Raw genomic sequence first — 25,115 nt, forward strand, 5'->3', positions numbered from 1 at the left:
CTCCGTCACGAGATATCAAAAAACGGACCTCGGATTCGTGATCAGGGACAAAAGTTACCCCTTAGGACAAAGTTTCACGCAAATCGAAGAGGGGTCGGGGCAACTTTTCCCGATTTCGTGTGAGTTGGTAGAGAATTACCCATTAACAATTAACAATTAACAATTAACAATTAACAATTAACAATTAACAATTAACAATTAACAATTCACAATTAACAATTAACAATTAACAATTAACAATTAACAATTAACAATTAACAATTAACAATTAACAATTAACAATTAACAATTAACAATTAACAATTAACAATTAACAATTAACAATTAACAATTAACAATTAACAATTAACAATTAACAATTAACAATTAACAATTAACAATTAACAATTAACAATTAACAATTAACAATTAACAATTAACAATTAACAATTAAAAATTTACAATTAACATTTAACAAAAAAAAATGGCAGCTATTCAAACAAAATTGGGGTGTAAATATATATTCATACATTTCATATTGTGAGTTAATACCAATATTTTTAAATACCATTTTCCAAAATGGTTTTTGAGCCACAAAAAATATATTTTTTTATTAAACTTACTTTTGTTATGTGAAAAAAAAAATTAAGTTTATTCTAGAAAGAAAACCATATTGTTAATTTTTCTAAATGTCCATTATTTTTTTAAATAATTGAGCATTGCAATATTTCAGCCACAAATTAAGGGGTTACATACATGTAAATCGACAAAAATGTAAGAAGTTGGTTTGAGCACACACTGAAACTTTTTTTTAAATCTGTTTTAAGGGCATTTAAATATATATTTTCAACTATTATCAAAATAAATTTGAAGATATTTGGTTGTATCATTGCCGAGATATAGCCATTTTAAGTTAGCAGTTTCAAAAAACGGGTGCCACGATATCTCCACACTGATTTGACCAAATCGGCTCAAAATTTTGGTGAAGCCTCGTTAAACCGGTCCTGTGTGCATGACGAAGTCCGATTTTCAAAAAGTTTGTTTGAAAAAAAAGATAAAAATGTTTTTATATTTTTCATATAAAATATCGCCAGTTTTTTATTTTTGTATTTTATTTAAAAAGCAAAATTTCAAAATCGGGCTTCGTCATGCACACGAAATATGTCTTGCAAGTCTTCATCTCAAATTTCAGCCAATTTTGTCCATCCCATCTCGAGATAACGTGGCACCCTTAAATCAACTCGGTGTTCAGAGAAAAACGCTCACAAAGTTCGACAGTTCGCTTTGCGCACTGCAAAATTTTGAGCCTAAAATCTTCTCTAACTCAGTTAGATCATGTAATATCTTCATGAAACTTTCAGGAGTAATGGAAAATCATGTTTTTAGTGGATTTATTAAATTTTCTGAAATATGATTTTATTGATTTTCTACGTGTATGTAACCCCTTAAATCAAATCAAATGATCATTGATTCAAAATTATTTGAAATGTTTCTTCACAAACTTTGGCACATTCCAAAATTGAAAACATTCAACCCTGCTTCTAAAAATCAAACCACGTGTCCTGGCACCGTTTTTGGGTCCCATCCACACACCTGTGCGTGGGAGCTGTGCGTCGAAATTGCTCGCCGGATCGGATATTGATTTGAAATGAAAAGCGTATCGGACGGCGGATGTGCCCTGCGCCAAATGTGATTATAACAACGCTGATTGTTGAACGCGTGCTATTGTCCATCAGTTCTGGCCGAAGCCCCGGATCGTCCGCACAAGCCCTCGCATCGAGAATCACTCAAAACCACATCCAGAAACGATAAATTTCGGGCGCGCTCGAAATAGCGCACGCAAAACTCAATTTTGGGAAATTCATAACTTTGGCAAAAACAAAAACGCCTAACAATCTGCTGTGGTCCCTGGGCCCGTTCACGGGGCCATGTCCGGGCCAGATCGTCCGAGAAGCCCCATCAATTTCGTTGAACCAGGCAAACTTTGGGCTCTCAAATCCAAAGGTTAATTTCAAAACAGACACTGACCTCGTTCCATCTCTCTCTGTGTTTTTTTCCAGAACCCTACAACGTTGAGGGCGTCGAGGGGCGTAGCATCGAGTTACAATGCCCAATTACGGTGCCGCTGACCGAGGTGAGCATGGTGCTCTGGTTCAAGGATGGCGCAGGAATTCCACTGTACAGGTACGTAACTTGAATTGGTTTTTAAGATGGCTTCAGTTTTCAAAACTGCATCTGCCGATTGCTAAAAACGTCCTCAAACTTAAAGTCTTCACTCTTGCTCTGCTCTATCTTCCCATTACCAAACTTTGTCAACCCCGTGGGGACACCGCTTCATCGGAAATCGGACCAAACCGGACCTGGCCGTGCCGTCGATGTCGTCGGTACAGCTTCGACGTACGTGACAGGATGGCCCGCCAGCCGGCACACTGGTCAGCGCCGGAGGTATTTGGATCACGTGCCAAGTTCAATATTGATAAATCACCTGCATCGTTGCTGATAAAGGTAAGAACGTAACGAGTTGAAGGTTGCTGTTTTTGTTGTTGCTTCCCCGCTTGGGGGATTTCCTGTTTAAGGGACATTAGGCGAGAGTGGAATTTATGGTGGGAAAGTTTGTCAAATCAATGGATTTCACTTGTTTTAAATTGGTGCATTGCTTTCTTGACATTTCTTTACAGGACCTGAAACGGCACGACCAAGGTTTATATCGATGTAGAATAGATTTTCGTACCATTCAAACGCAAACATATCGCTACAACCTGACTGTTATAGGTAAGTTATTGGAGAAATGGAGCCTAACATTTCAAAAGGGCACAAAACTTTTGTAAACTATAGTGTTTCCCTTTCACTCAAATGACAGTTTACATAACGTGTGAAAGGGACACACTCTTATTTACAAAAGTTATGTGCCCTAATGAAATGGCAAGCACGAAATGTTTACATTATTTCATCGAAGATTTTCACTCTGACAGTAGTAGTAGTAGTTTGTTGCGAAAACCTGAAAACTGTATTTTATTTTTCATAATTTTAAAATAAACGTTTACATTTTAAATATCAGGTATTTATTTGATCAATATTATTAAAAATATATCAACTAATTTCATTTGATCACATGAGACAAATTAAGATTTAATTAATTTTAAGTTAAGTTAGACATCAGAATTCTTTATGTAAACTAATGTCAAAAACAAAAACAATGACTTTTATATCCCGCCGTTTGGCATGCATGATTTTTAAAACCCGCCAAACAAATCCTAGTAAACTGGGGTTGCGATGGCCAAAAAATTCTTGTCAAATATTTTCTGTTGTTGTGTAGAACCACACGGTTCTTACCCCGGCGAACACAGTTCAGATTAATTCTTTTTTATTCCAGCCTCAAGTCCGCTGTTCATGATGTCCGGCTCATCCCAGCGTGTGGCAGCTCCATTAGGCACACTACACATACTAGGACAGATCGCCAACCATCCGAAATAATCGGGAAGATAGTAGGTGAAACTCAAAACGGATGTTGCACGTTCAAAGCAGGTTGCGCTAGCCGTTTGTGATGAGCCTGGCCACGAAGATCATGATGTCGAGAATTTCTTTGATTTTAGATCTTTCTGTGATTCCCAGTAGAAGTTTTTGAAAGATCACGGTGTTTTCATCTGTTATGATATGACATCAGGTACGAACAAGGAAATCCCTGGCCATGTTCAAGACCCTGACAGCAAAATCATGAAAATAAAAAAAAATCATTGAATAAAAACCTGCATTCCTCTGTTTGAAACATATATTAGTCACAATTTCAACGATAAACATTAAACTTTTTTATTTATTCTTTTTTTAAGCACCATTTATTTTTTGGATTTAATTGAAAATTATTGAATAGAATGCAAATAAAATAAAATTGGAACCGTTTAATTGATAGCCACTTCGGTCAGAGCAACGATAGTGGGCGACCTTTTGCGAAACTAGCGTCCATTACGGCCATTATGCCAGTTTCACTGGTCCCGACGTGTATGGTTGCATAGCTTGCATATTTTCCGTTCCGATGGAAGTCTTGTTGAAGTCCTGTCCGATGGTAGCCATCTCCTGGTTCTCACGTTCCGGCCAACCAGATTCATTATCCTGCGCAAATCTACCATGATCCGGCTAGTGAACGATCTGCCCTTTTCCATTACTTGTTCCTACTACACACCGGGATGAGCCGGACGCATGAATAGCGGACTTGAGACTGAAATAAAACAAAATAATCTCAATTTTGTTCGCCGGAGTAAGAACCGTGTGGTTCTTCACAACAACATAAAATATTTGACAAGAATTTTTTGGCCAGTTTACTAGGATTTGTTTGGCAGGTTTTAAAAATCATGCATGCCAAACGGCATTGTTTTTGTTTTTGACATTAGTTTACATAAAGAATATCGATTTTCGGTAATTCTTTTCTTCATTTTGACAGGTGGTTTACCGATCTAAACTTTACCGATGTTAAATTACCGAATTCGGTAAACAAATCTAAGTGTGTGCGAACGATCGAAACTCTAATAAATTTCTGCAAAAGGATCTTGCATTTATTTACAGAGTTTAAATCATTGGCATCCACAATCGATTGTTTATTTAAAAAAAAGCTTATTGAAAAAAATGTGACCAGCTTTAAAATAAAAAACGTTACTTAATCCACCCTTAGGTGGTTGATGCTTTCCTCACATTTAAAGGGTGCTATCCAAAATAGACACAAAATGGCGGTGTTTTTCAGAGTTTTATCAATTTTGCCTCATTATTCATACCACTAGATTGGGTAGTCAGATCTTCATATTGCAGGGCACTTATGTGGTTACAACTTATGATAGGGTAGTCAGATCTTCAATCCAATTCGTGCTCGTTGAAAAGGTCTTTCAATTACCTATCCAAAGATAGGTCGCATGAATATCATGAGATAAGATGAGATGATCATGAGATCCAGCCTCCAAAATGTGCATAAATAACACTTAGTGTGTTTATAAATTTTGATAGGGTTGTCAGATCTTCAATGTTTTGGACGCGTTGGAAAGGTCTTTTGATTACCTATGCAACGATAGGTCGCATGAGAGATCCGGACAACGTTTTCATCAAAATATCTGAGATCCGGCCTCCATAAAGTGCGTAAATAACACATAAGTGCTTATAACTCTTGATAGAGTTGTCAGATCTTCAATATCTTGGACGCGTTGGAAAGGTTTTTTGATAACCTATCCAACGACAGGTCGCATGAGAGATCCGGACAACGTTTTCATCAAAATATCTGAGATCCGGCCTCCAAAAAGTGCGTAAATAACACTTAAGTGCTTATAACTTTTGATAGGGTTGTCAGATCTTCAATGTCTTGGACGCGTTGAAAAGGTCTTTTAAAAACCTTTCTGAAAATGTATAGCATGACTGGTTTTCTTACAAAAACCACCCTTTTTACAATCTTCCGAACTTTTATTAAAATCGTTTTTTAGCATAACTTTTGAAGTACTTAACTAAACTCCATAATTTTTAATAGCGACTTATGGGACCCCAGGACGGATCGAATGAGGCCAAAACGGACAAAATTGGTTTAGCCAGTCTTGAGATAATCGAGTGACAATTTTTTGATCAACATCCCACCACACACACAGACATTTGCTCAGAATTTGATTCTGAGTCGATAGGTATACATGAAGGTGGGTCTAGGAGGTCTAATTGAGAAGTTCATTTTTCGAGTGATTTTATAGCCTTTCCTCAATAAGGTGAGGAAGGCAAAAAAGTTAAAAAGACTGTGACAAAATTCAAGGTTTTCTAAGTTTTTGCAAGGTCGTTAATCTTTAATCAATTTTAATGTTGACAACCAAATTTCGATTGAACCTTACCAAAATCAGAAGTTTCATTTGTCAAACAGATGATGTTTGCTTTTATTTTCAAAACAGGAGTATCTTTATCAGAAACTAATTTGCATAAGGTTTTTAATTTGACAGGAAAAATCATACAGCACAGCCAGCAATTGGATTGTTTAAAAAAAAACTTATTTTGATTCACACTATGAGAAAAATTCGAAAGACAACTTCTCAATCTTCGCTCCTGCACGAAATAAAGGTTGAAAAGAAAATGATTGATATAAAATTCAAGGGTTTCCAGCAAGGCCTCAGACTGGCAAATAATGATTAACGACTTTGATTTTAAGGTGGTGATTCAGTTATTCATTGATTATTTAGTAAAGGATGGTGATTGAAAAAATTACAAGTAATTAATGGGTAGTTAAAGCAATCATTGAGTAATGAAAGAAATGTAAGTAATTTAATTTTTAAAATTGTACATTTTAAACGAATCATTTCTATTTTTGTTAATACTCTATTTGGTCTACCCTTATTTATGTTGAGAGAAGAAAGATAAAGATAAATATTAAAACTATAAAGATTAAAACTGACTTTTCATTTAATATAGGTATAAGCATTAAAAGTTAAGCAAAAATTTTAATCATATATTCAATTGCATTTATCCAATTACTCAGTAAATTGCAAAAAAAAGGGTTAATAATGAATCATCCAAAAACTCAACTGAAATATTTTCCAAGGTTAACGTCAATTGTTAAAAAAGGGTAAAAAAATCAGAAAGCGGTGTTTTAGTATTTCCTAGAAAATTCAAAATTTATATTTTGCGAAGTTTCACGTATATTCAATGAACTTGTACTGATTTCAAAACATTTAAAATCAAAAAGCACTTTAAAGTTTTTGCTCTTTCGAAGCAAACTTTTCTACGTTTCAAGTGAAACTTATTGACATTTTGGTTATTTTGAATCAAACCATACTTTATAAAATATTTGTAAACACTCTTTTAGAAAAAAAAATCCTTAATTCTTAAGTATTAAAGTATTTAAAAATACTTTTTATTTTTACAGTCCGCAATTAGAACCAGCAAAAATTCAAAAAAAAAATAATCCAAAAGCTCAAGTAAAAATCAGCTTTAAAATAGGATTGTTTCTGAGTTTTTGTTTTTTTTTCACTTTTTAAATTTTACTGGTTTATAGATTTATTTTGTTAAATTGTATGAAGTATTGTCTATACGTTCGTTATGTAAGATATACAGAAAAAAACCTAATCTCGTACCAAAGTTATAAATTTTTGAAAAAAAAAACAATATTTGTAAATAACGATTATATTGTCACATTTGAAAAATCATTTCTAGATGCAGAATCAAATTTGGAATCGAAAAAAAAACAATTATTTTTGGAGAGTCCCGCCGTTTTCAAGTTAAGAACACTTTTGTGATAATTTGTCAGTTGGCATGCTGCATCATTTCTGTTGACTCTACTGTTTTTTAGAACTTTATTCGAATATTCCGAGCAAGACTCTTCTTTCGATTGTTATTCGAATTATTTATGAAAGATTCATTTAAAAAATGCTCGCAATTGTTTCGCAACGAGTCTTTCTGTACCAAAAAAATCAGTTTGAAATCCAATATTTATAGATAATTTCATAAACAAAACTAGTTTTAACCCGAGCAGACGGAAATAACTTGGGAAGGTCAGTTTTTGATATTGTGAAAAGATCGAAATATGTTATTGGGATGATCGGATTAGTTGTTAAAATAACAAAAATCAATAACAAAGATTTGTTCGAAGAATAACTTAAACTGTTATCATGTATTCATGAAGGAATAACAAGATTTGTTATTTTGTGCGAAGAGGTGGAGCAGCATAATAACAAAAAATGTTATTGAACTGGTATGTCTCCATAACAAATAAAAGTTGCCATAACTCCTCTGTACTATTCAGGGCTGCAGAGTCGGGTACCTCCAAGCGACTTTGAATCCATACTTTGAAGACAACTCCGACTCTGGATGCAGGATATGACGTCAACGACGACTTCAGCTCTCCAAAAGTACCCGACTTCACAGATTCCGACTCCAAGTAAAAGTTGCTGAAAATTTGCTGAATCCGATGCAGTCTCCTAGGTCTCACTCCAGCTCGAACTTCAACGTCAGCTCCGACTTCCTGGCTCTGTGAAAATAATAACAGTTTTTGTTATTCACACTTCAAAAATTCTCAATAAATAAACCAAATCCGTTAGGGAATAAAACTAGATTTAAAAAAATGAACTCTCAAAAGTTAATTTTATCGTATTAATTTTAGCTTGAAACCCCACTTCATGGTGAAATAAATGACTCCGATGAAATTGGTTAAAATTTTTATTAGTTCTAGCCAATTTTAGCAAAGTCCCTTAGGGGGTATATCAAATAATTAAAAAAATCAACTCTCAAAATTTCAACTTTTTAGAATGATTTTAGCTTAAGGACCCCATTTCATGACCGAAATAATGACCCCGACGAAATTGATCAAAATTATCCCATAGTTATAGCCAATTTTAGCAAAGTCCCTTAGGGGGTATATCAAATAACAAAAAAAATCAACTTTCAAAATTTCACATTTTCAGAATAATTTTAGCTTAAGGACCCCATTTCATGGCCAAAATAATGAACCCGACGAAATTGGTCAAAATTATTCTATAGTTCTAGCCAACTTTAGCAAAGTCCCTTAGGGGGTATATTAAACAATTAAAAAAATCAACATTCAAAATTTCAACTTTTCAGAATAATTTTAGCTTAAGGACCCCATTTCATGGCCAAAATAATGACCCCGACGAAATTGATCAAAATTATCCCATAGTTCTAGCCAATTTTAGCAAAGTCCCTTAGGGGGCATATCAAATTATTTTAAAAATCAACTTTCAAAATTTCACATTTTCAGAATAATTTTAGCTTAAGGGTGCACAGCAGCCAAGGAAGTTGTTGTCTTCTTATTCCAAATTTGTCAAACTTACGAACCCAATCCTGCAAGAATCTGATTGTAAAAATAGTCAAACTTTGTTGTAAATAACTTTGAATACAGTAATTTAGGGGATGAATAAAAAATCATACTGATAGTTCTCGTATTTTTGAAGATACTAAAATGTCTGTATCAGAAATCTGGGTGCAAAAGCTATGGTTGATGTGTACCGTTAAGGACTCCATTTTATGGCCAAAATAATGACCCCGACGAAATTGGTCAAAATTATCCCATTGCTCTAGCCAATTTTAGCAAAGTCCCTTAGGGGGCATATCAAATAATTAAAAAAAATCAACTCTCAAAATTTCAACTTTTTAGAATAATGTTAGCTTAGGACCTCATTTCATGGCCAAAATAATGACTCTGACGAAATTGGTCAAAATTATCCCATAGTTCTAACCATTTTAAACAAAGTCCTTTAGGGAGTATATCAAATAATAAAAAAAATCAACTTTCAAAATTTCAACTTTTTAGAATGATTTTAGCTTAAGGACCCCATTTCATGGCCAAAATAATGACCCTGACGAAATTAGACAAAATTATCCCAAAGATCTAAACATTACTTAACAAAAGAAAAAATAGTAACAGATTGTGTTATGGGCACTTAGAAACTTTTCCATTTTTGCGATTTATGGTAATTTTATTTCTAAGTCAGTATAACGAACGAATAACAAATTTTGTTATTAGGAGACATAATAACATTTCCTCTTATTAGCGTGTTATTAAACATTTTCAATATAATATCACTTCAATACCAAATTTTGTTATTTTATCAGAAACTGTTATTATTTTTTCTTCTTGAAGTTGAACTTCAGGATAAAATAATAACACTTTTTGTTATTTTAACAGGATTTGTTATTAAAATATTATTAATTTTGTTATTACCGTCTGCCCGGGAACGAATATCATGCAAAATTCTGACTTTTCAACAATTTCACCTAAAATTAAAATGCCTTTTTTTAAAAAGCTTATAAACTTATTTAACTAAATATAAACATTGATTATTCCTTGAAAACTATATAAGTAACCTTAGAAATGGTACATTTGACGTAAAAATAAGTTTGAACAACTTAAATCTGATTTTAACAAGACATATTATGACTATCAAAGTCACCCCGGAATTCAAATTAAGAATTTTAAACGAACTAATTTTTCAAAAATGGTGCATTGACCTTGTGTGGCCTACCCCAGTACATGTTTGAAAAATAATAATCTTGAGAAAAACATTACCAGTTGATAAATATTCCAACAATAAATTTAAATCCTTTCAATGTCACCCCGGTTTACGGTGGTGAAAAGCAAACTGCTAATTTATTTACACCAAATTATTGAACACAAATATATTTATCGAGGATATATCAAGCTTATTTAGAGCAGCGAATGTTCTAGAAGGTGAATACTCCCAGAAATAATTAATTATCAACAACAATTTTTACTATTTTTTCTACTAGTCGTCAAAAATCTTTAATATCCTCTTTGAATTTCCACACATCCATAGCAGCAGCTTATGAATTAATTATCCACCACTTTTGTATCAATCTTTTTTTACTGAAAACCACTCCTGAATACAAGTGTCGTGTTAACTCATTCATAACTGACGAACGCACACATGCATCACCACCCAGCCTGGGTAAACTCTATGAAAAAGTGCACTCATTAACGCTTCAACAGAGTTGAGCAATTTTTTGTTTCGTTCTCCCATCGGGAAGCCACACGAGACGGCCAAGTTCTCGATCAACCTGCAATTGCCAACCCGTCCCCGTGCTGAATGAGCATTATTTTGCATAAAAGCTTCCTCCTTTTCGAGAATTCACCGGAGCAAATGATGCTACACATTAAGCAACACAAGGTTGTTACCTGAAGGAGGGCGGGTGATGGTGGTGGTGGGTGTGTTAATCCGATGTTGGCATACCTCTCGAGCTGAAAAGCTCGACTTTGTGAGTGGCTTCGGATCGAGCGTTAAAATTGAAGTATGCAACACCCCCACCCCCTCGTGAGCCTGACTCCAGCAGCGAGCAAGCAAAAGCTGAATGTTTAATCCGGTCGTTAATTATTTACAGTGCTGCCGGAGCAACCGGTGGTTCTGGACCGCTGGGGACGGCTGATGAACGGAACCAAGCTCGGGCCCAAGGAGGAAGGCGATGACGTCGTAATTACCTGTCGTGTCTCCGGAGGTAAGAATCAATAGTTCCAATCCGTAGCCGCCATTGTGGAGGAGGGAAATGTCGCTGGTCACATCTGGCAGTGGCTTTCATTGGATTTTGTAAGCATTTATGGGCCAAATGAAAAGGAGTTCATTACAGTTTTTATCGAAAAGCGTTTTGTTACAGGCTACAGACAAAAAAAAAAGTTGAATTTTGGAATGTTGAAATTTTGGTTGGTTAAATATTACCTATTTTTTGAATATCACTAAAAAAAAGTGTAAAAGTGTGAAACTGATGTATATTCACCAATTCCTGATGTAATATTACACATTTTTGTGACACAAAATCTGTCACCATTTTCTGATAAATATTACCATAATTTCTTTTTCTGTGTAAAAAAGTATAACATTAATAATTAATATATAAACAAAATACAAACTTCACCTGCGAGTATCAATGGGTAAATGATGACTGACTTTGCTTAGGTTTGGCCCAGAGTTCTAAAATAGCTCAAAGAACAAAAGTCAGCTTGGCGAGCGATATTTTGAGAAAAAAGTCCCATATTCTGGGCTCCCTATTGATCACCCATGCAAGTCTATATACAATTTTGGCAGCTGTCCAACAAAAATGGAACCTAAATATTCGAAAATTAATATCTTAGGAAGGAATTTACTGATCGATTTTGTTTCTTCGGCTAAGCGTTAGGTATTGATGAGTTCTGTTCTGAATTACTATTGCCGATTTTTCATCGAATTTTTAAACATCAATACAACAAATTATATTGTTTTATTTTTTCAATTTTGAAAACTTGGTCCATTTCGAAAAAATAATTTTGATTCCAAAATTTAAACAAATTAACGGATTAATTAGAAAATTCCACACATGTTTCAACATTTCCAATTGGACCAAATCTCACCTTGACTTCAATTTTCCATTATGTTTTACTATTACACTACTCGACAAAACAAAACTTGTGTCAAGGGATTGACGATATCTCATCGGTTCCTCAGAGAAAAGGCATCCCCGAATCCGATGCAATCGACAGAATTTGATTTTATGTCCACGCGGACTGACGAGAAGCTGGTAAATTTTTTAACATAAAAAAATCGAACAATTTAAAAAAAACTTGCGTCTCCTCCCAACTATATGAGCCATCTACAAAAATATGGAGGCGCCTGGTGCATAGCCATTTCCTTTAAGCACAACGGAAACAACCAATACAAATGTATAAAAAAGTTGTCAAGTTCGGGGGGTCCACAGCTAGCATTTTTTGTACGATTATAAAAATAAATATTAAAAGTTTAAAATTAAAATATTTGAAAAACATTTTTTTTAAATATATTTGTTTACTAAAATTTTATGTTTCTCAAAGGTCTATGGGTACTTCGGGATGTCCATGGTAATCCAAGGACTCCCTAGAGTTAAGATCTATGAGTCTACCGCCGTAACAAGCAAGAGGTCGTCGGATTTTGACCCCGGATTATGTGCGTATAGCATCAGTGGATATGGTAGACTACTATATGAATGTAATGGGATGTACATGGTCATCCAAGGACTCCCTGGAGTTAAGATCTACGAGTCTACCGCCGTAACAAGCAAGAGGTCGTCGGATTTTGACCCCGGATCATGTGCGTATAGCATTAGTGGATATGGTAGACTACTATATGAATGTAATGGGATGTACATGGTCTTCTAAGGACTCCCTGGAGTTAAGATCTACGAGTCTACCGCCGTAACAAGCAAGAGGTCGTCGGATTTTGACCCCGGATTATGTGCGTATAGCATCAGTGGATATGGTAGACTACTATATGAATGTAATGGGATGTCCATGGTCATCCAAGGACTCCCTGGAGTTAAGATCTATGAGTCTACCGCCGTAACAAGCAAGAGGTCGTCAGATTTTGACCCCGGATCATGTGCGTATAGCACCAGTGGATATGGTAGACTACTATATGAATGTAATGGGATGTCCATGGTCATCCAAGGACTCCCTGGAGTTAAGATCTATGAGTCTACCGCCGTAACAAGCAAGAGGTCGTCGGATTTTGAGCCCGGATTATGTGCGTATAGCATCAGTGGATATGGTAGACTACTATATGAATGTAATGGGATGTACATGGTCATCCAAGGACTCCCTGGAGTTAAGATCTACGAGTCTACCGCCGTAACAAGCAAGAGGTCGTCGGATTATGACCCCGGATCATGTGCGTATAGCACCAGTGGATATGGTAGACTACTATATGAATGTAATGGGATGTCCATGGTCATCCAAGGACTCCCTGAAGTTAAGATCTATGAGTCTACCGCCGTAACAAGCAAGAGGTCGTCAGATTTTGACCCCGGATCATGTGCGTATAGCACCAGTGGATATCGTAGACTACTATATGAATGTAATGGGATGTCCATGGTCATCCAAGGACTCCCTGGAGTTAAGATATACGAGTCTACCGCCGTAACAAGCAAGAGGTCGTCGGATTTTGACCCCGGATCATGTGCGTATAGCACCAGTGGATATGGTAGACTACTATATGAATGTAATGGGATGTACATGGTCATCCAAGGACTCCCTGGAGTTAAGATCTACAATCGATGTAAAGTTATCGAAATATTTAAGTTTGAACGATGAACAAAAGTCCTTGCTTACCACTTTAGCCAAACGGCGACCTCTTTTTTGTTACGGCGGTAGACTCGTAGATCTTAACTCCAGGGAGTCCTTGGATGACCATGTACATCCCATTACATTCATATAGTAGTCTACCATATCCACTGATGCTATACGCACATAATCCGGGGTCAAAATCCGACGACCTCTTGCTTGTTACGGCGGTAGACTCGTAGATCTTAACTCCAGGGAGTGCTTAGATGACCATGGACATCCCATTACATTCATATAGTAGTCTACCATATCCACTGATGCTATACGCACATAATCCGGGGTCAAAATCCGACGACCTCTTGCTTGTTACGGCGGTAGACTCGTAGATCTTAACTCCAGGGAGTCCTTAGAAGACCATGTACATCCCATTACATTCATATAGTAGTCTACCATATCCACTGGTGCTATACGCACATAATCCGTGGTCAAAATCCGACGACCTCTTGCTTGTTACGGCGGTAGACTCGTAGATCTTAACTCCAGGGAGTCCTTGGATGACCATGTACATCCCATTACATTCATATAGTAGTCTACCATATCCACTGATGCTATACGCACATGATCCGGGGTCAAAATCCGACGACCTCTTGCTTGTTACGGCGGTAGACTCGTAGATCTTAACTCCAGGGAGTCCTTGGATGACCATGGACATCCCATTACATTCATATAGTAGTCTACCATATCCACTGATGCTATACGCACATGATCCGGGGTCAAAATCTGACGACCTCTTGCTTGTTACGGCGGTAGACTCATAGATCTTAACTCCAGGGAGTCCTTGGATGACCATGTACATCCCATTACATTCATATAGTAGTCTACCATATCCACTGATGCTATACGCACATAATCCGGGGTCAAAATCCGACGACCTCTTGCTTGTTACGGCGGTAGACTCATAGATCTTAACTCTAGGGAGTCCTTGGATTACCATGGACATCCCGAAGTACCCATAGACCTTTGAGAAACATAAAATTTTAGTAAACAAATATATTTAAAAAAAATGTTTTTCAAATATTTTAATTTTAAACTTTTAATATTTATTTTTATAATCGTACAAAAAATGCTAGCTGTGGACCCCCCGAACTTGACAACTTTTTTATACATTTGTATTGGTTGTTTCCGTTGTGCTTAAAGGAAATGGCTATGCACCAGGCGCCTCCATATTTTTGTAGATGGCTCATATAGTTGGGAGGAGACGCAAGTTTTTTTTAAATTGTTCGATTTTTTTATGTTAAAAAATTTACCAGCTTCTCGTCAGTCCGCGTGGACATAAAATCAAATTCTGTCGATTGCATCGGATTCGGGGATGCCTTTTCTCTGAGGAACCGATGAGATATCGTCAATCCCTTGACACAAGTTTTGTTTTGTCGAGTAGTGTTATCAGCTGTATCTCAGCAACCAAAGGTCCTTTCTTCAACTCTTCTCAGACGCATTTTTTGGAAATTTTCTGAACTTTTAGGATTTAAATATTTTTAACACGGGCATTATGTTTCAAATCTAAAAACTGTAATTTTTTGTAGAGATCAAATTTAAGTGAAGCTTCACAGGTTTTTGATTTTATTTTCAAAACCGTTCAAAAATGTATTTTTTTCCAATATTTTTTTTAAAATTTAACTATAAGGCAACATTTTTGGCTCAAAAGTTGCGGGATTTTGTCCCCTAACACACATAAAGAAAACTAAAATTAAAAGTACGTATTTTTGAGCATTACAACTCACAGGTACAACTTACAACTTTGCCGAAGATATTAAATGGATCGAAAAACTACTTTAAAAGATTTTTTTTTTAATTTATGGACAACTGTCAAAATTGCATCTATGGCACAAAGTTTGAGCCAAATAAAAAAAAATCGGAGATTGGAGATCGATAAAGTCTGTCCTTTCAATCGATTTTGTGTCAAAAATCGATCGTTTAAGAATTTTTGGAGATGTTTCCAAATTTATTTATTTTTTTCAATTTCTTTAGCCAGATCCAAAGGCAAATATTGTACCTGTCTTTTGTAAGAAAGGCAAAAATTTATAAATTAGATTTGAAAAAAATCGGAAGATTTCTTGCTAATGTTAATTGGTATAGTGTATAGCTTTATTAGCCCAGTTTTTTCTTTATTCTGCCTGCTTTGACTTAATAGTTGGGTCATTCTCCGCCAACTCATACGAAATCAGAAAAAGTTGCCTCGACCCCCCTTCAATTTGCGTGAAACTTTGCCCTAAGGGGTTATTTTGGTTCCTTATCACGAATCCAAGGTCCATTTTTCGATATTTCGTGACGGTGGGGAGGTACGACCCCTTTCATTTTTCTGGTTTTTTTACTAAGACACGTTTTTCAGTGATTTGTAGCTCGCAAACGTGAAGAGATAGAAATTTGGTGTCAAAGGGACATTTGTGTAAAATTAGACGCCCGATTTGATGGCGTTCTTAAAATTCCGAAAAAAAACGTATTTTTCATCAAAAAAAGTTAAACATAGTTTTAAAATCGCTGCCATTTTCCGGTACTCAACTGTCAAAATGTGTGAGACATGTCATTTTATGGGAAATTTAATATACTTTTCGACTCTTAAATAACCCAGAAGGGTCAAATTAGTTAAAGTTGAAAACTTTTCCTACTTTTCAAAACAGAAATTGTTATAAATTCTAAGAAACTTAACATGATTAATTTATCAAGGAAAGTAAACAGGAACCAGAATCATTAAATGTGTTACTATTTTTAAATTCAATATCACAATTCTAAATTTTTGTATAAATTCTATGATTATTTGGTTGAGATTTTTGATCATCAGCAATTCTCTACGAAATCGGTCTTTTTTCTTCAATTTTGATTTTTGTATTTTTTAATCCGACTGAAACTTTTTTGGTGTCTTCGGTATGTCCAAAGAAGCCATTTTGCATCATTGGTATGTCCATATAATTTTCCATACAAACATGGCAAATGCCCATACAAAAATTATGCATCAAAATTCAAAAATCTGTAAAATTCAAAAATCTGTTATTTGATCGATTTGGTGAGTTCGGCAAAGTTGTAGGTATGGATATGGACTACACTGAAAAAATATGATACACGGTAAAAAAAATTGATGATTTTTTATTTAACTTTTTGTCACTAAAACTTGATTTGCAAAATAACACTATTTTTATTTTTTTTTATATGTTTTAGAGGACATCAAATGCCAACTTTTCAGAAATTTCCAGGTTGTGCAAAAAATCTTTGACCGAGTTATGATTTTTTCATCAATACTGATTTTTTTTTAAAATCGAAATATTGGTCGCAAAAATTTTTCAAATTCATTTTTCGATGTAAAATCAAATTTGCAATCAAATGTACTGTAGTGAAATTTTGATAAGTGCACCGTTTTCAAGTTAAATCCAGTTTTAGGTGACTTTTTTGAAAATAGTCGCAGTTTTTCATTTTTTAAAATTAGTGCACATGTTTGTCCACTTTTGAAAAAAATATTTTTGAAAAGCTGAGAAAATTCTCTATGTTCCGATTTTTTGAACTTTGTTGATACGGCCCTTAGTTGCTGAGTTTAAAAACAGGAAAATTGATGTTTTCTAAATCTCACCCAAACAACCCACCATTTTCTAATGTCGATATCTCAGCAACTAATGGTTCGATTTTCAATGAAACATTTGTGAAATTTTCCGATCTTTTCGAAAACATTATTTTCAAAAGTTTTAAATCAAGACAAACATTACAAAAGGGCCAAACATTCAATATTACGCCCATTTGAAATGTTTGTATTGGTTTAAAAATGTTGGAAATATTTTTTCGAAAAGATCAGAAAATTTCACAAATGTTTCATATTTTAACATTGTAAATCGGTGGCATTTGATGATCAATGCCTCAAATGAAATCATAATAAATTTGGTATAAACTAAAAAAAAACAAGCTATTCAGCTATTCCCTACAAACACAATAGGCAAGCATAAAAAGTCCTCCATTCAGGCAAACAATTGGTTTTAGCTTAGTCAAAATAAATAGACAAGTTTTTTCTTCTCATAATTCCAGCTTTTTCAACGATTCTTTTTGCATTTGATCCGAAAGGATCTCGAGAATAATCTTAAAATACGTAAAAGATGCATTGACCTTAAATAAAATAGGGAAAGACATTTTCAACTTTGTTTCTTGTCAATCAGTCAATCCTGTTGTTTTTTTTTTTTTTTCATTTTAGCATTTCATTTTTAACATTATTATGTGAATTTGGTCTTAGGCCAATACAAATTCACTATAAATTTCGATCAGGGCACAGGGAATGAAGAAAAAAAAATCACGAGATTATTTTAAAAACTTTGGAAGAATCTAAGAATTAATGAATTAATTTTGTACGTACATTTATAAAATATGATCTAAAACATAACTCAACATGTTGAAAAGGCTAATGGTCCGTTTTTTGATATCTCGTGACGGAGGGGCGGTACGACCCCTTCCATTTTTGAACATGCGAAAAAAGAGGTGTTTTTCAATAATTTGCAGCCTGAAACGGTGATGAGATAGAAATTTGGTGTCAAAGGGACTTTTATGTAAAATTAGACGCTCGATTTGATGGCGTACTCAGAATTTCGAAAAAACGTATTGTTCATCGAAAAAAACACTAAAAATTTTTAAAAATTCTCCCATTTTCCGTTACTTGACTGTAAAAAGTTTTGGAACATGTCATTTTATGGGAAATTTAATATTCTTTTCGAATCTACATTGACCCAAAAGGGTCATTTTATCCAATTGCCAGATTTCTCGAAACATTTTTCAGCGATCCCACGTGACCAAGAAAAATCATTCAAGTACGAAATCCCATATCCTCATGTCTCTCCCACCGCCAGGTCGCCCGCAGCCCTCCGTCCGGTGGCTCATCAACGGCGTCATCGTGGACGACCAGTACGAGCACACCTCGGGCGACATCATCGAGAACCGGCTGCTGTGGCCGACGATCCAGCGCAGCGACCTGAACTCCATCTTCACCTGCCAAACCATGAACACGCGGCTGGTCGAGGCGAAGGAAACGAGCTACGTGCTGGACATGCACCGTAAGTGGGCGGCCAATTAAACACTAGGCGACAAAAAAAATTTTTTGAGTCGTTGTTGTAGACCATGATTTTAAGGAATTTCAAAAACTCACAAAATCACAAAAAAGAAAACGTTTTGTCGCCCGGTGTAACCATCCAATCATCTTCCCCGGGAAATCACGGGTGCTAATCTTGCTCTTAACCCCACCTTCTTCCCTCCAGTGAAACCACTGTCGGTGCGCGTGATTGATCCGCCGGGCTCGGTCGTGGCCGACAAGCGGTACGAAGTGTCCTGCGAGAGCAGCGGCTCGCGCCCAAATGCCATCATCACCTGGTACAAGGGCAAGCGGCAGATGCGCCGCACCAAGGACGACATCCTCAGCCACAACCGGACGCTGTCCACGCTGAGCTTTTCGCCGTCCACCGAGGACGATGGCAAGCTGCTGACCTGCCGGGCCGAAAACCCCGACGTCAAGGGGCTGTTCCTGGAAACGACCTGGAAGATGAACGTCGTGTGTGAGTAGATTTAGCCCGGTGGGGCTGCCGTTGGTGGCTGGGCAATGATTTGAGGGTATTTCTTGGAACGAATATTTGCCGGAAGAGTGATTCCGTCGATGATTTGCTTGTAATTTCATTTCACTGGATTTCAATTGTTGGCTCAACTCATTTTCAAATTAAAAATTACTATAGAGCAATTCCAGCTCAAATCAGGATTTTTTTTGGTACTTTTGTACCCGACCCTCTCCGATTTCAATGAATCTTTGTAGACATGTTATCCAAGGCCTATATAAGTCATTTTTGTGTATATGGAGCCAATAGTACTCGAGAATAACATTTGATAAGGGCGTAAGGTATTTAAATATTTTAGTATTTTGCAATTTAAAAATAACTGTATCTTGAAGCCGTTGCATCGTATCAAAAAGTGGTCAAAGACAAACTTGTAGGAAATTGGACGGGCTTTCTGATAAAAATACACTGAAACAAAAATTCACGCCACTTTTGTGTCATTTTTCAATTTTTAAGTTTAAAAGTTAAATTTGAAGGTGATGTCACGATTTTTTTCGCTCAAAATTTTTGAGAAAATACCCTAAGATGTTACCAAAAAACTGACAAAAAATGCAGGATGGTATGTCTCTCCTAAAAAAATACAAAAATCATTTACTAAAACTGTGTTTTTTAAAAGTGGTCTAAACGTCAAAATTTTTAAAAACCGGTAATGGGAATCGATTCTCCAGACAATTTTACATAAAAGTCTCCGTATTGACCATTGTCCTATGTCCAATCCTTGGGAAGATAATAAGTTTGCCTTTGACAGCTTTTTGATTTATATCGTTTTTATATTTACGTAATTAAATTTACTATCCTGGTTTCTACCACACTGAAAAAAAAATCTATTTTCAGTTATAAGCAATGTAATTAAGCTTATATCTGTAAGCCCTTACATCCAATTGAAATGCTGTCAACCAAACTTATGGGAAATTGGACGAGCTTTCCGTTAAAAATATTTACGAGACTGAAAAACCAAGTCTGTCATATAGAAATTGTCAAAAACCACAAAAAATCCCGTTTTTTCAACATTTTTATTTTTAAAACCGCTGTATCTTCCCAAGGATTGGACATAGGACAATGGTCAATATGGAGACTTTTATGTAAAATTGTCTGGAGAATCAATTCCCACTACCGGTTTTTAAAAATGTTGACGCTTAGACCACTTTTCAAAAAAAAAACAGTTTTAGTAAATGATTTTTGTATTTTTTTAGGAGAGACATACCATCCTGCATTTTTCGTCAGTCTTTTAGTAACATTTTAGGCTATTTCCTCAAAAATTTTGAACGAAAAAAAATCGTGACATCACCTTCAAATTTATGTTTTAGACTTAAAAATCAAAAAATCTCATAGATGTGGCGTGTATTTTTGTTTCAGAAAGTGTATTTTTTCAGAAAACCCGTCCAATTTCCTACAAGTTTGTCTTTGACCAAATTTTGATACGTTGCAACGGCTTTGAGTTATAGTAATTTTTAAATTACAAAATACAAAAATATTTAAATGACTTACGCCCTTCTCAAATGTCATTTTCGAGTACAATTGGCTCAATATACACAAAAATGGCTTATATAGGCCTAGGATAACATGTCTACAAAGTTTCATTGAAATCGGAGAGGGTCGGGTACAAAAGTATCAGAAAAATTCCTGATTTGAGCTGGAATTGCTCTATAAACGTTCGCTTTTTAACTCAGTTTATAGCTGCTTCAAAAACGTATTTTTTTCTATTACCCAATTCCATATTTTTATGTGAAAAAAAACCATTTCGCTACTGTTTGTTTTTTGATTCTTATTTTCGCTTAAAACAATTAAAAGGGGGGAAAAGTTGTGTTCATTTCGTTATTTTCTTAATTTCTTCAACAATAGTTGTATTTAGTGTTTCAGTTTCAGCTGTTGCTTCGAAAAGTAATACTTCTCCACTTTGTTCTGGGTTTTGACTTGATCAAACACACGGACGCCAATTTGAAGCAGGAAAACAATTTTGCACTGAAAAATCATATTTAAACGCAGTCTTCCCGAAACGCGCGCACGCCGTACACGCCGTACAAGTTTTCAGTGCAGATGAACCTCAAACACACCAGGCTGCCATGTTCGAGTTCTCCCCGCACGGCGCACTCAAGTTTACACGCGGTGTAAACACGGGGTGCACACCTTGGGTACAACGCCGTGCGAGCGAAGAGCGTGTAAAGAGACGAAAAAATGACTGCTTCTCACTCTCTCTGTGGCAAACACTGTAGTGTGACTGCAGCGGAGAATGAAACACCGCTTTACAGCAGAGGGAGCGTGAGGGAACTATTTTTGTCTCTTTTCTGCGTCGTCGGCTTGCACGGGGTTTGTACCCGGGGTGCAAGGTTCGGTTTTAAACTCGAGGTTCGTGTGCGCGTACAGACTGTACACGGCAGAGTTTAGGTTTGCTTGTACGCGTGCACACGCGGTGCTGGTGTTTGATCGAGTACAGAAAACAGAGAACGCGGTTGAACGCGGTGCACGGGGATCACTGCTTAAAAGTGTTTTTTTTGGAATTGCCAAATAAAAATTTCTTTCGCAAAAAATGTTTCGCGATTAAAAAAAAATATCGTTTTGCAACTGGTTGCAAAACTAATATGAAAGTTATAGCTAAACATTAAAAAATTGCCCAAAAATTACATTTTTTTATTTGACCATTTTTTTTTTTTTTTTACTGTGAACAGACACGGACCACTGCGACACTTGCGTATCTATTGTAGTATGATCTGTTCTCAGGTTTTCTGTTTTGCTGCTATACACAGCCTGCCGAACGATCGTCTTCCGTAGCGCTATTGTTTGAGCGAGACAGTTTTTGACGAATTATTCGAGCAGTTGCCCCCTCTCATTCCCCAAACCAATCTCCCAATGCCATGCCTCACGAGCACGAGAGACCGATCCGAGGACGTGGAGATGAGCGAGATTGAGGGGAAATCTCGTTTATTTTTGACCCATCTAGAGATCGTTACCGTATAGCCCAATCTTCAGCTCGAATTTTGCCTGAGAGCATGTGACCGAGTCGAAAGTAGCATTTGAAGCTCTTCTCTGTGTATTGCTGCAGAGTTCTTCAACGCTCAGACTCAGTCGCCAACAGATCGTCCGAGAGATTGGATGTGATGGGTTTTGGGGAGGCTTGGGACTTGACAAATCAATTCCCGCAGCAGCCGAAATCCCCTCTCGACCGCCACCTACCCCTTTTGCCTCGCCAGATGGGTTTCAAGCCATCGACCTTCCGCTTACAAAGCGAAACCCGTACCACTAGACCACGGGAGCTCGGCACCATTGTAGGGCTGCTAAACCAGTAAACTGCCCATGTTCACATAAATGTCCCATATGCAAAACAGCAAGCTGAAAAAAATGCAAGGGAAGTTTGTCCCACACATAAGGCTACGTGTTAAGTTTTCACGAAAAAACTGGATTTTCTCCTGATTTCTAGAACAAAGTACTGGATGTTATAGGCTCTTCTGAAAGAGCACACGATTTGGAACCAAACTGCATCAATAACTCAAAAGTGATGAAAATGCATATGGGACATTTATGCGATCATGGGCAGTAAAGGTCATTTAAAAAAAAAATTATAAAAAAAAATGAAAAAAGTCGTTTCAATCTATTTAAGAGGTTACATACATGTACATCGGCAAACATGTCAGTGGTTGGTTTGAGCACACACCCAAATAAACATTTTCATCTCTTAACAAAACAATTTTGAAAACATTTGGTTCAATAGTTGCTGAGATAAAGCTATTTGAAGTTAGCAATTTCATACAACGGGTGCCACGATATCTCAATACTGATTTGACCAAATCGGCTCAAAATTTTGGTGAAGACTCTTTAAAACGGTCTTGTGTGCATGACGAAGGTCGATTTTCAAAAAGTTTATTTTAAAGAAAGATATTTTTTGTTTTGCATACAGAAACACGTCAGTTTTTGGTTTCCATATTTTTTTTAATAGCTAAATTTAAAATCGCGCTTCGTCATGCACACATAATATGTCTTGAGACTTATGCTCACATTTCTGCTAATTTGGTCCATCCCATCTCGAGATATCATCTCATACTCAGTTTAATCATGAAGATACTTCATGAAACTTTCAGGAGTTATTGTTGGATTTTTTGTGGATTTAATAAATTTTCTGTACACAATATTCTTTTTTTCAGATACCTTTTTTAAACGATTCTCGATTTACGCAACTTTTTTTAAGTCATGACTGAAAATTAGAATGTCCATGACTTAAATTAAGATTATCGGATTTCGCGGATTTCGCGATTTTTCGGAGATTTTTTGTTTAGAAATGTTATTAGGCTGGTACAAATATTTTTAAAAGTTTTTGTCGCCCCCCCCCCCCCTTCAAAATTGGCCCGAAAAATCAGGGGGCAAAAAAATATTTTTACAATAAACTTCAAAATTTTAATGAAAATTCAAGTGCAACCAGCTGAAATCAAATTAAAATACATTCTCCTGCGTTTAAAATCATTTTTAGCATGTTTGGGTTTATTAAAAAATCTTAAGATTTTTTGAAAATTTTCGATGCAAAATCTTTTTTTTTTTTCGATGCAATTTTTGTTTTTGTCAGATCTTAGATTTTTTGAAAACTAATGATTGCAAAACAACTGAACTAGTGTAAAATGCATTTTAAAACACTATTTTCATTTAAATGTGAAGACTATGGCTTGTTATTTAAATTTTTATATTTTTTTATTTTTTTGCCCCCCCCCCTTGACATCGGCCAGGGCCGAGGGACAAAAACTTTTTTAAATATTTGCATCGGCCTTAAAACATTTTTGCAAACTTGTCTACCATACTTACTGAAGCTATAAGGATATGTTCCGGGGTAAAAAACCGTTGTCCTCTAGCTTGTTACGGTGGTAGACCCACAGACCTTAACTCCAGGGAGTCCTTGCATGTCCCAGAACATCCCAACACATCAGGAAACTAGTCTACCATAATCACTGAAGCTATGTGGATATATCCCGGGGTCAAAACCCAGCGACATCTGGCTCGTTACGGCGGTAGACCAACAGATCTTAACTCCAGGGAGTTCTTGGATGACCCAGATCATCCCAATAAGTTCCAAAACCTACTAAAATGTATTAATAACATTTCTAAAAACAATACAATTTATACATTTTGAAAATTTTACGAAAAATTACAAAATCCAAAACAGTCATTTCAGTCATATTCTCAATTTAAGTCATGGACATTCTTTTTAAACAATTCTCGATTTAAACACCCCCATTTCGATGTGTAAATCAAGAATATGGTGCATTATAAAATTTTGTGATTTTCTACATATATGAAACCCCTTGGGCAAATGCGCCTTTGTCTGAAAATATTTTTGACGAATACCTGGGAAAGTTTCACAAAACATATTCCAAAAATATAAAAGTCGTTTCAGGATTTCAATGAATAGCTATTTGAAAATTAACGCGCGCATAGGATAAATTGCGAACAATTATGTTTTTTGATTGAAATTTTCATTACTATATTCATAGCAGCGACCTAAAGCGTCAATAGTATTTTTTAATGCGGAATTTTGGGCACCAAACAATGCTTGTGTATTTTTTAATAAATCTGTAAACAAAATAATCTTATGATTTTTTTTTGATGTTTTGATAAATTTTCCTAGCAAACTTAGTTAGCACCACCCCAATCTTCAAATATAAAAAGTAACTAATGATTCGGGCAAAGGAACTTTTGTACCAACTTTGAGTGATTTATTAATTTTAAGTTTAATTTTTACTTGGAAAAGATAAAATAAATTTAAATTGCAAAAAGAAAATCTTATAACATGTAATGTGCAACACGAATGATAATTTCACAAGGCTTTTTAAGTGGAAAAATATTCTAAATTCTCTTATTTTGATTGAAGACGATGGTTTCTAGTATTTTTATTGTCATCACTTGATAAGTTTTTTAACCGTTTTCACCTCATATTTAGCAAATTTGATCCATAAAAAAACCCAGCAAGTTTAAACAATTCATATAAGGTGTGGCTC

At 35.6% G+C, this 25,115-nt stretch overlaps 1 protein-coding gene and 1 long non-coding RNA gene across 4 annotated transcripts in view; both read left to right on the forward strand.

Annotated features, from left to right (window-relative positions):
• The window catches only part of LOC120420138 (nephrin-like), a 95,453-nt gene that overhangs the window by 39,294 nt on the left and 31,044 nt on the right, over nt 1-25,115 (forward strand). For all 3 annotated transcript variants that reach the window (XM_039583092.2, XM_039583095.2, XM_039583093.2), the window contains exons 2-7: nt 2,040-2,163; nt 2,370-2,484; nt 2,658-2,751; nt 10,837-10,950; nt 18,391-18,594; nt 18,796-19,089. In XM_039583092.2, coding sequence (XP_039439026.1) covers nt 2,040-2,163; nt 2,370-2,484; nt 2,658-2,751; nt 10,837-10,950; nt 18,391-18,594; nt 18,796-19,089 — 945 coding nt within the window. The remainder of the gene's footprint in view (nt 1-2,039; nt 2,164-2,369; nt 2,485-2,657; nt 2,752-10,836; nt 10,951-18,390; nt 18,595-18,795; nt 19,090-25,115) is intronic.
• Nucleotides 3,165-3,793, forward strand: LOC120420141 (uncharacterized). The gene is made up of 2 exons (XR_005605823.2): nt 3,165-3,504; nt 3,573-3,793. It is a non-coding gene; the product is annotated as an uncharacterized LOC120420141 (long non-coding RNA).

The sequence above is a fragment of the Culex pipiens genome, chromosome 2 (genome assembly GCF_016801865.2).
Source record: "Culex pipiens pallens isolate TS chromosome 2, TS_CPP_V2, whole genome shotgun sequence".
Lineage (NCBI taxonomy): Eukaryota > Metazoa > Arthropoda > Insecta > Diptera > Culicidae > Culex > Culex pipiens.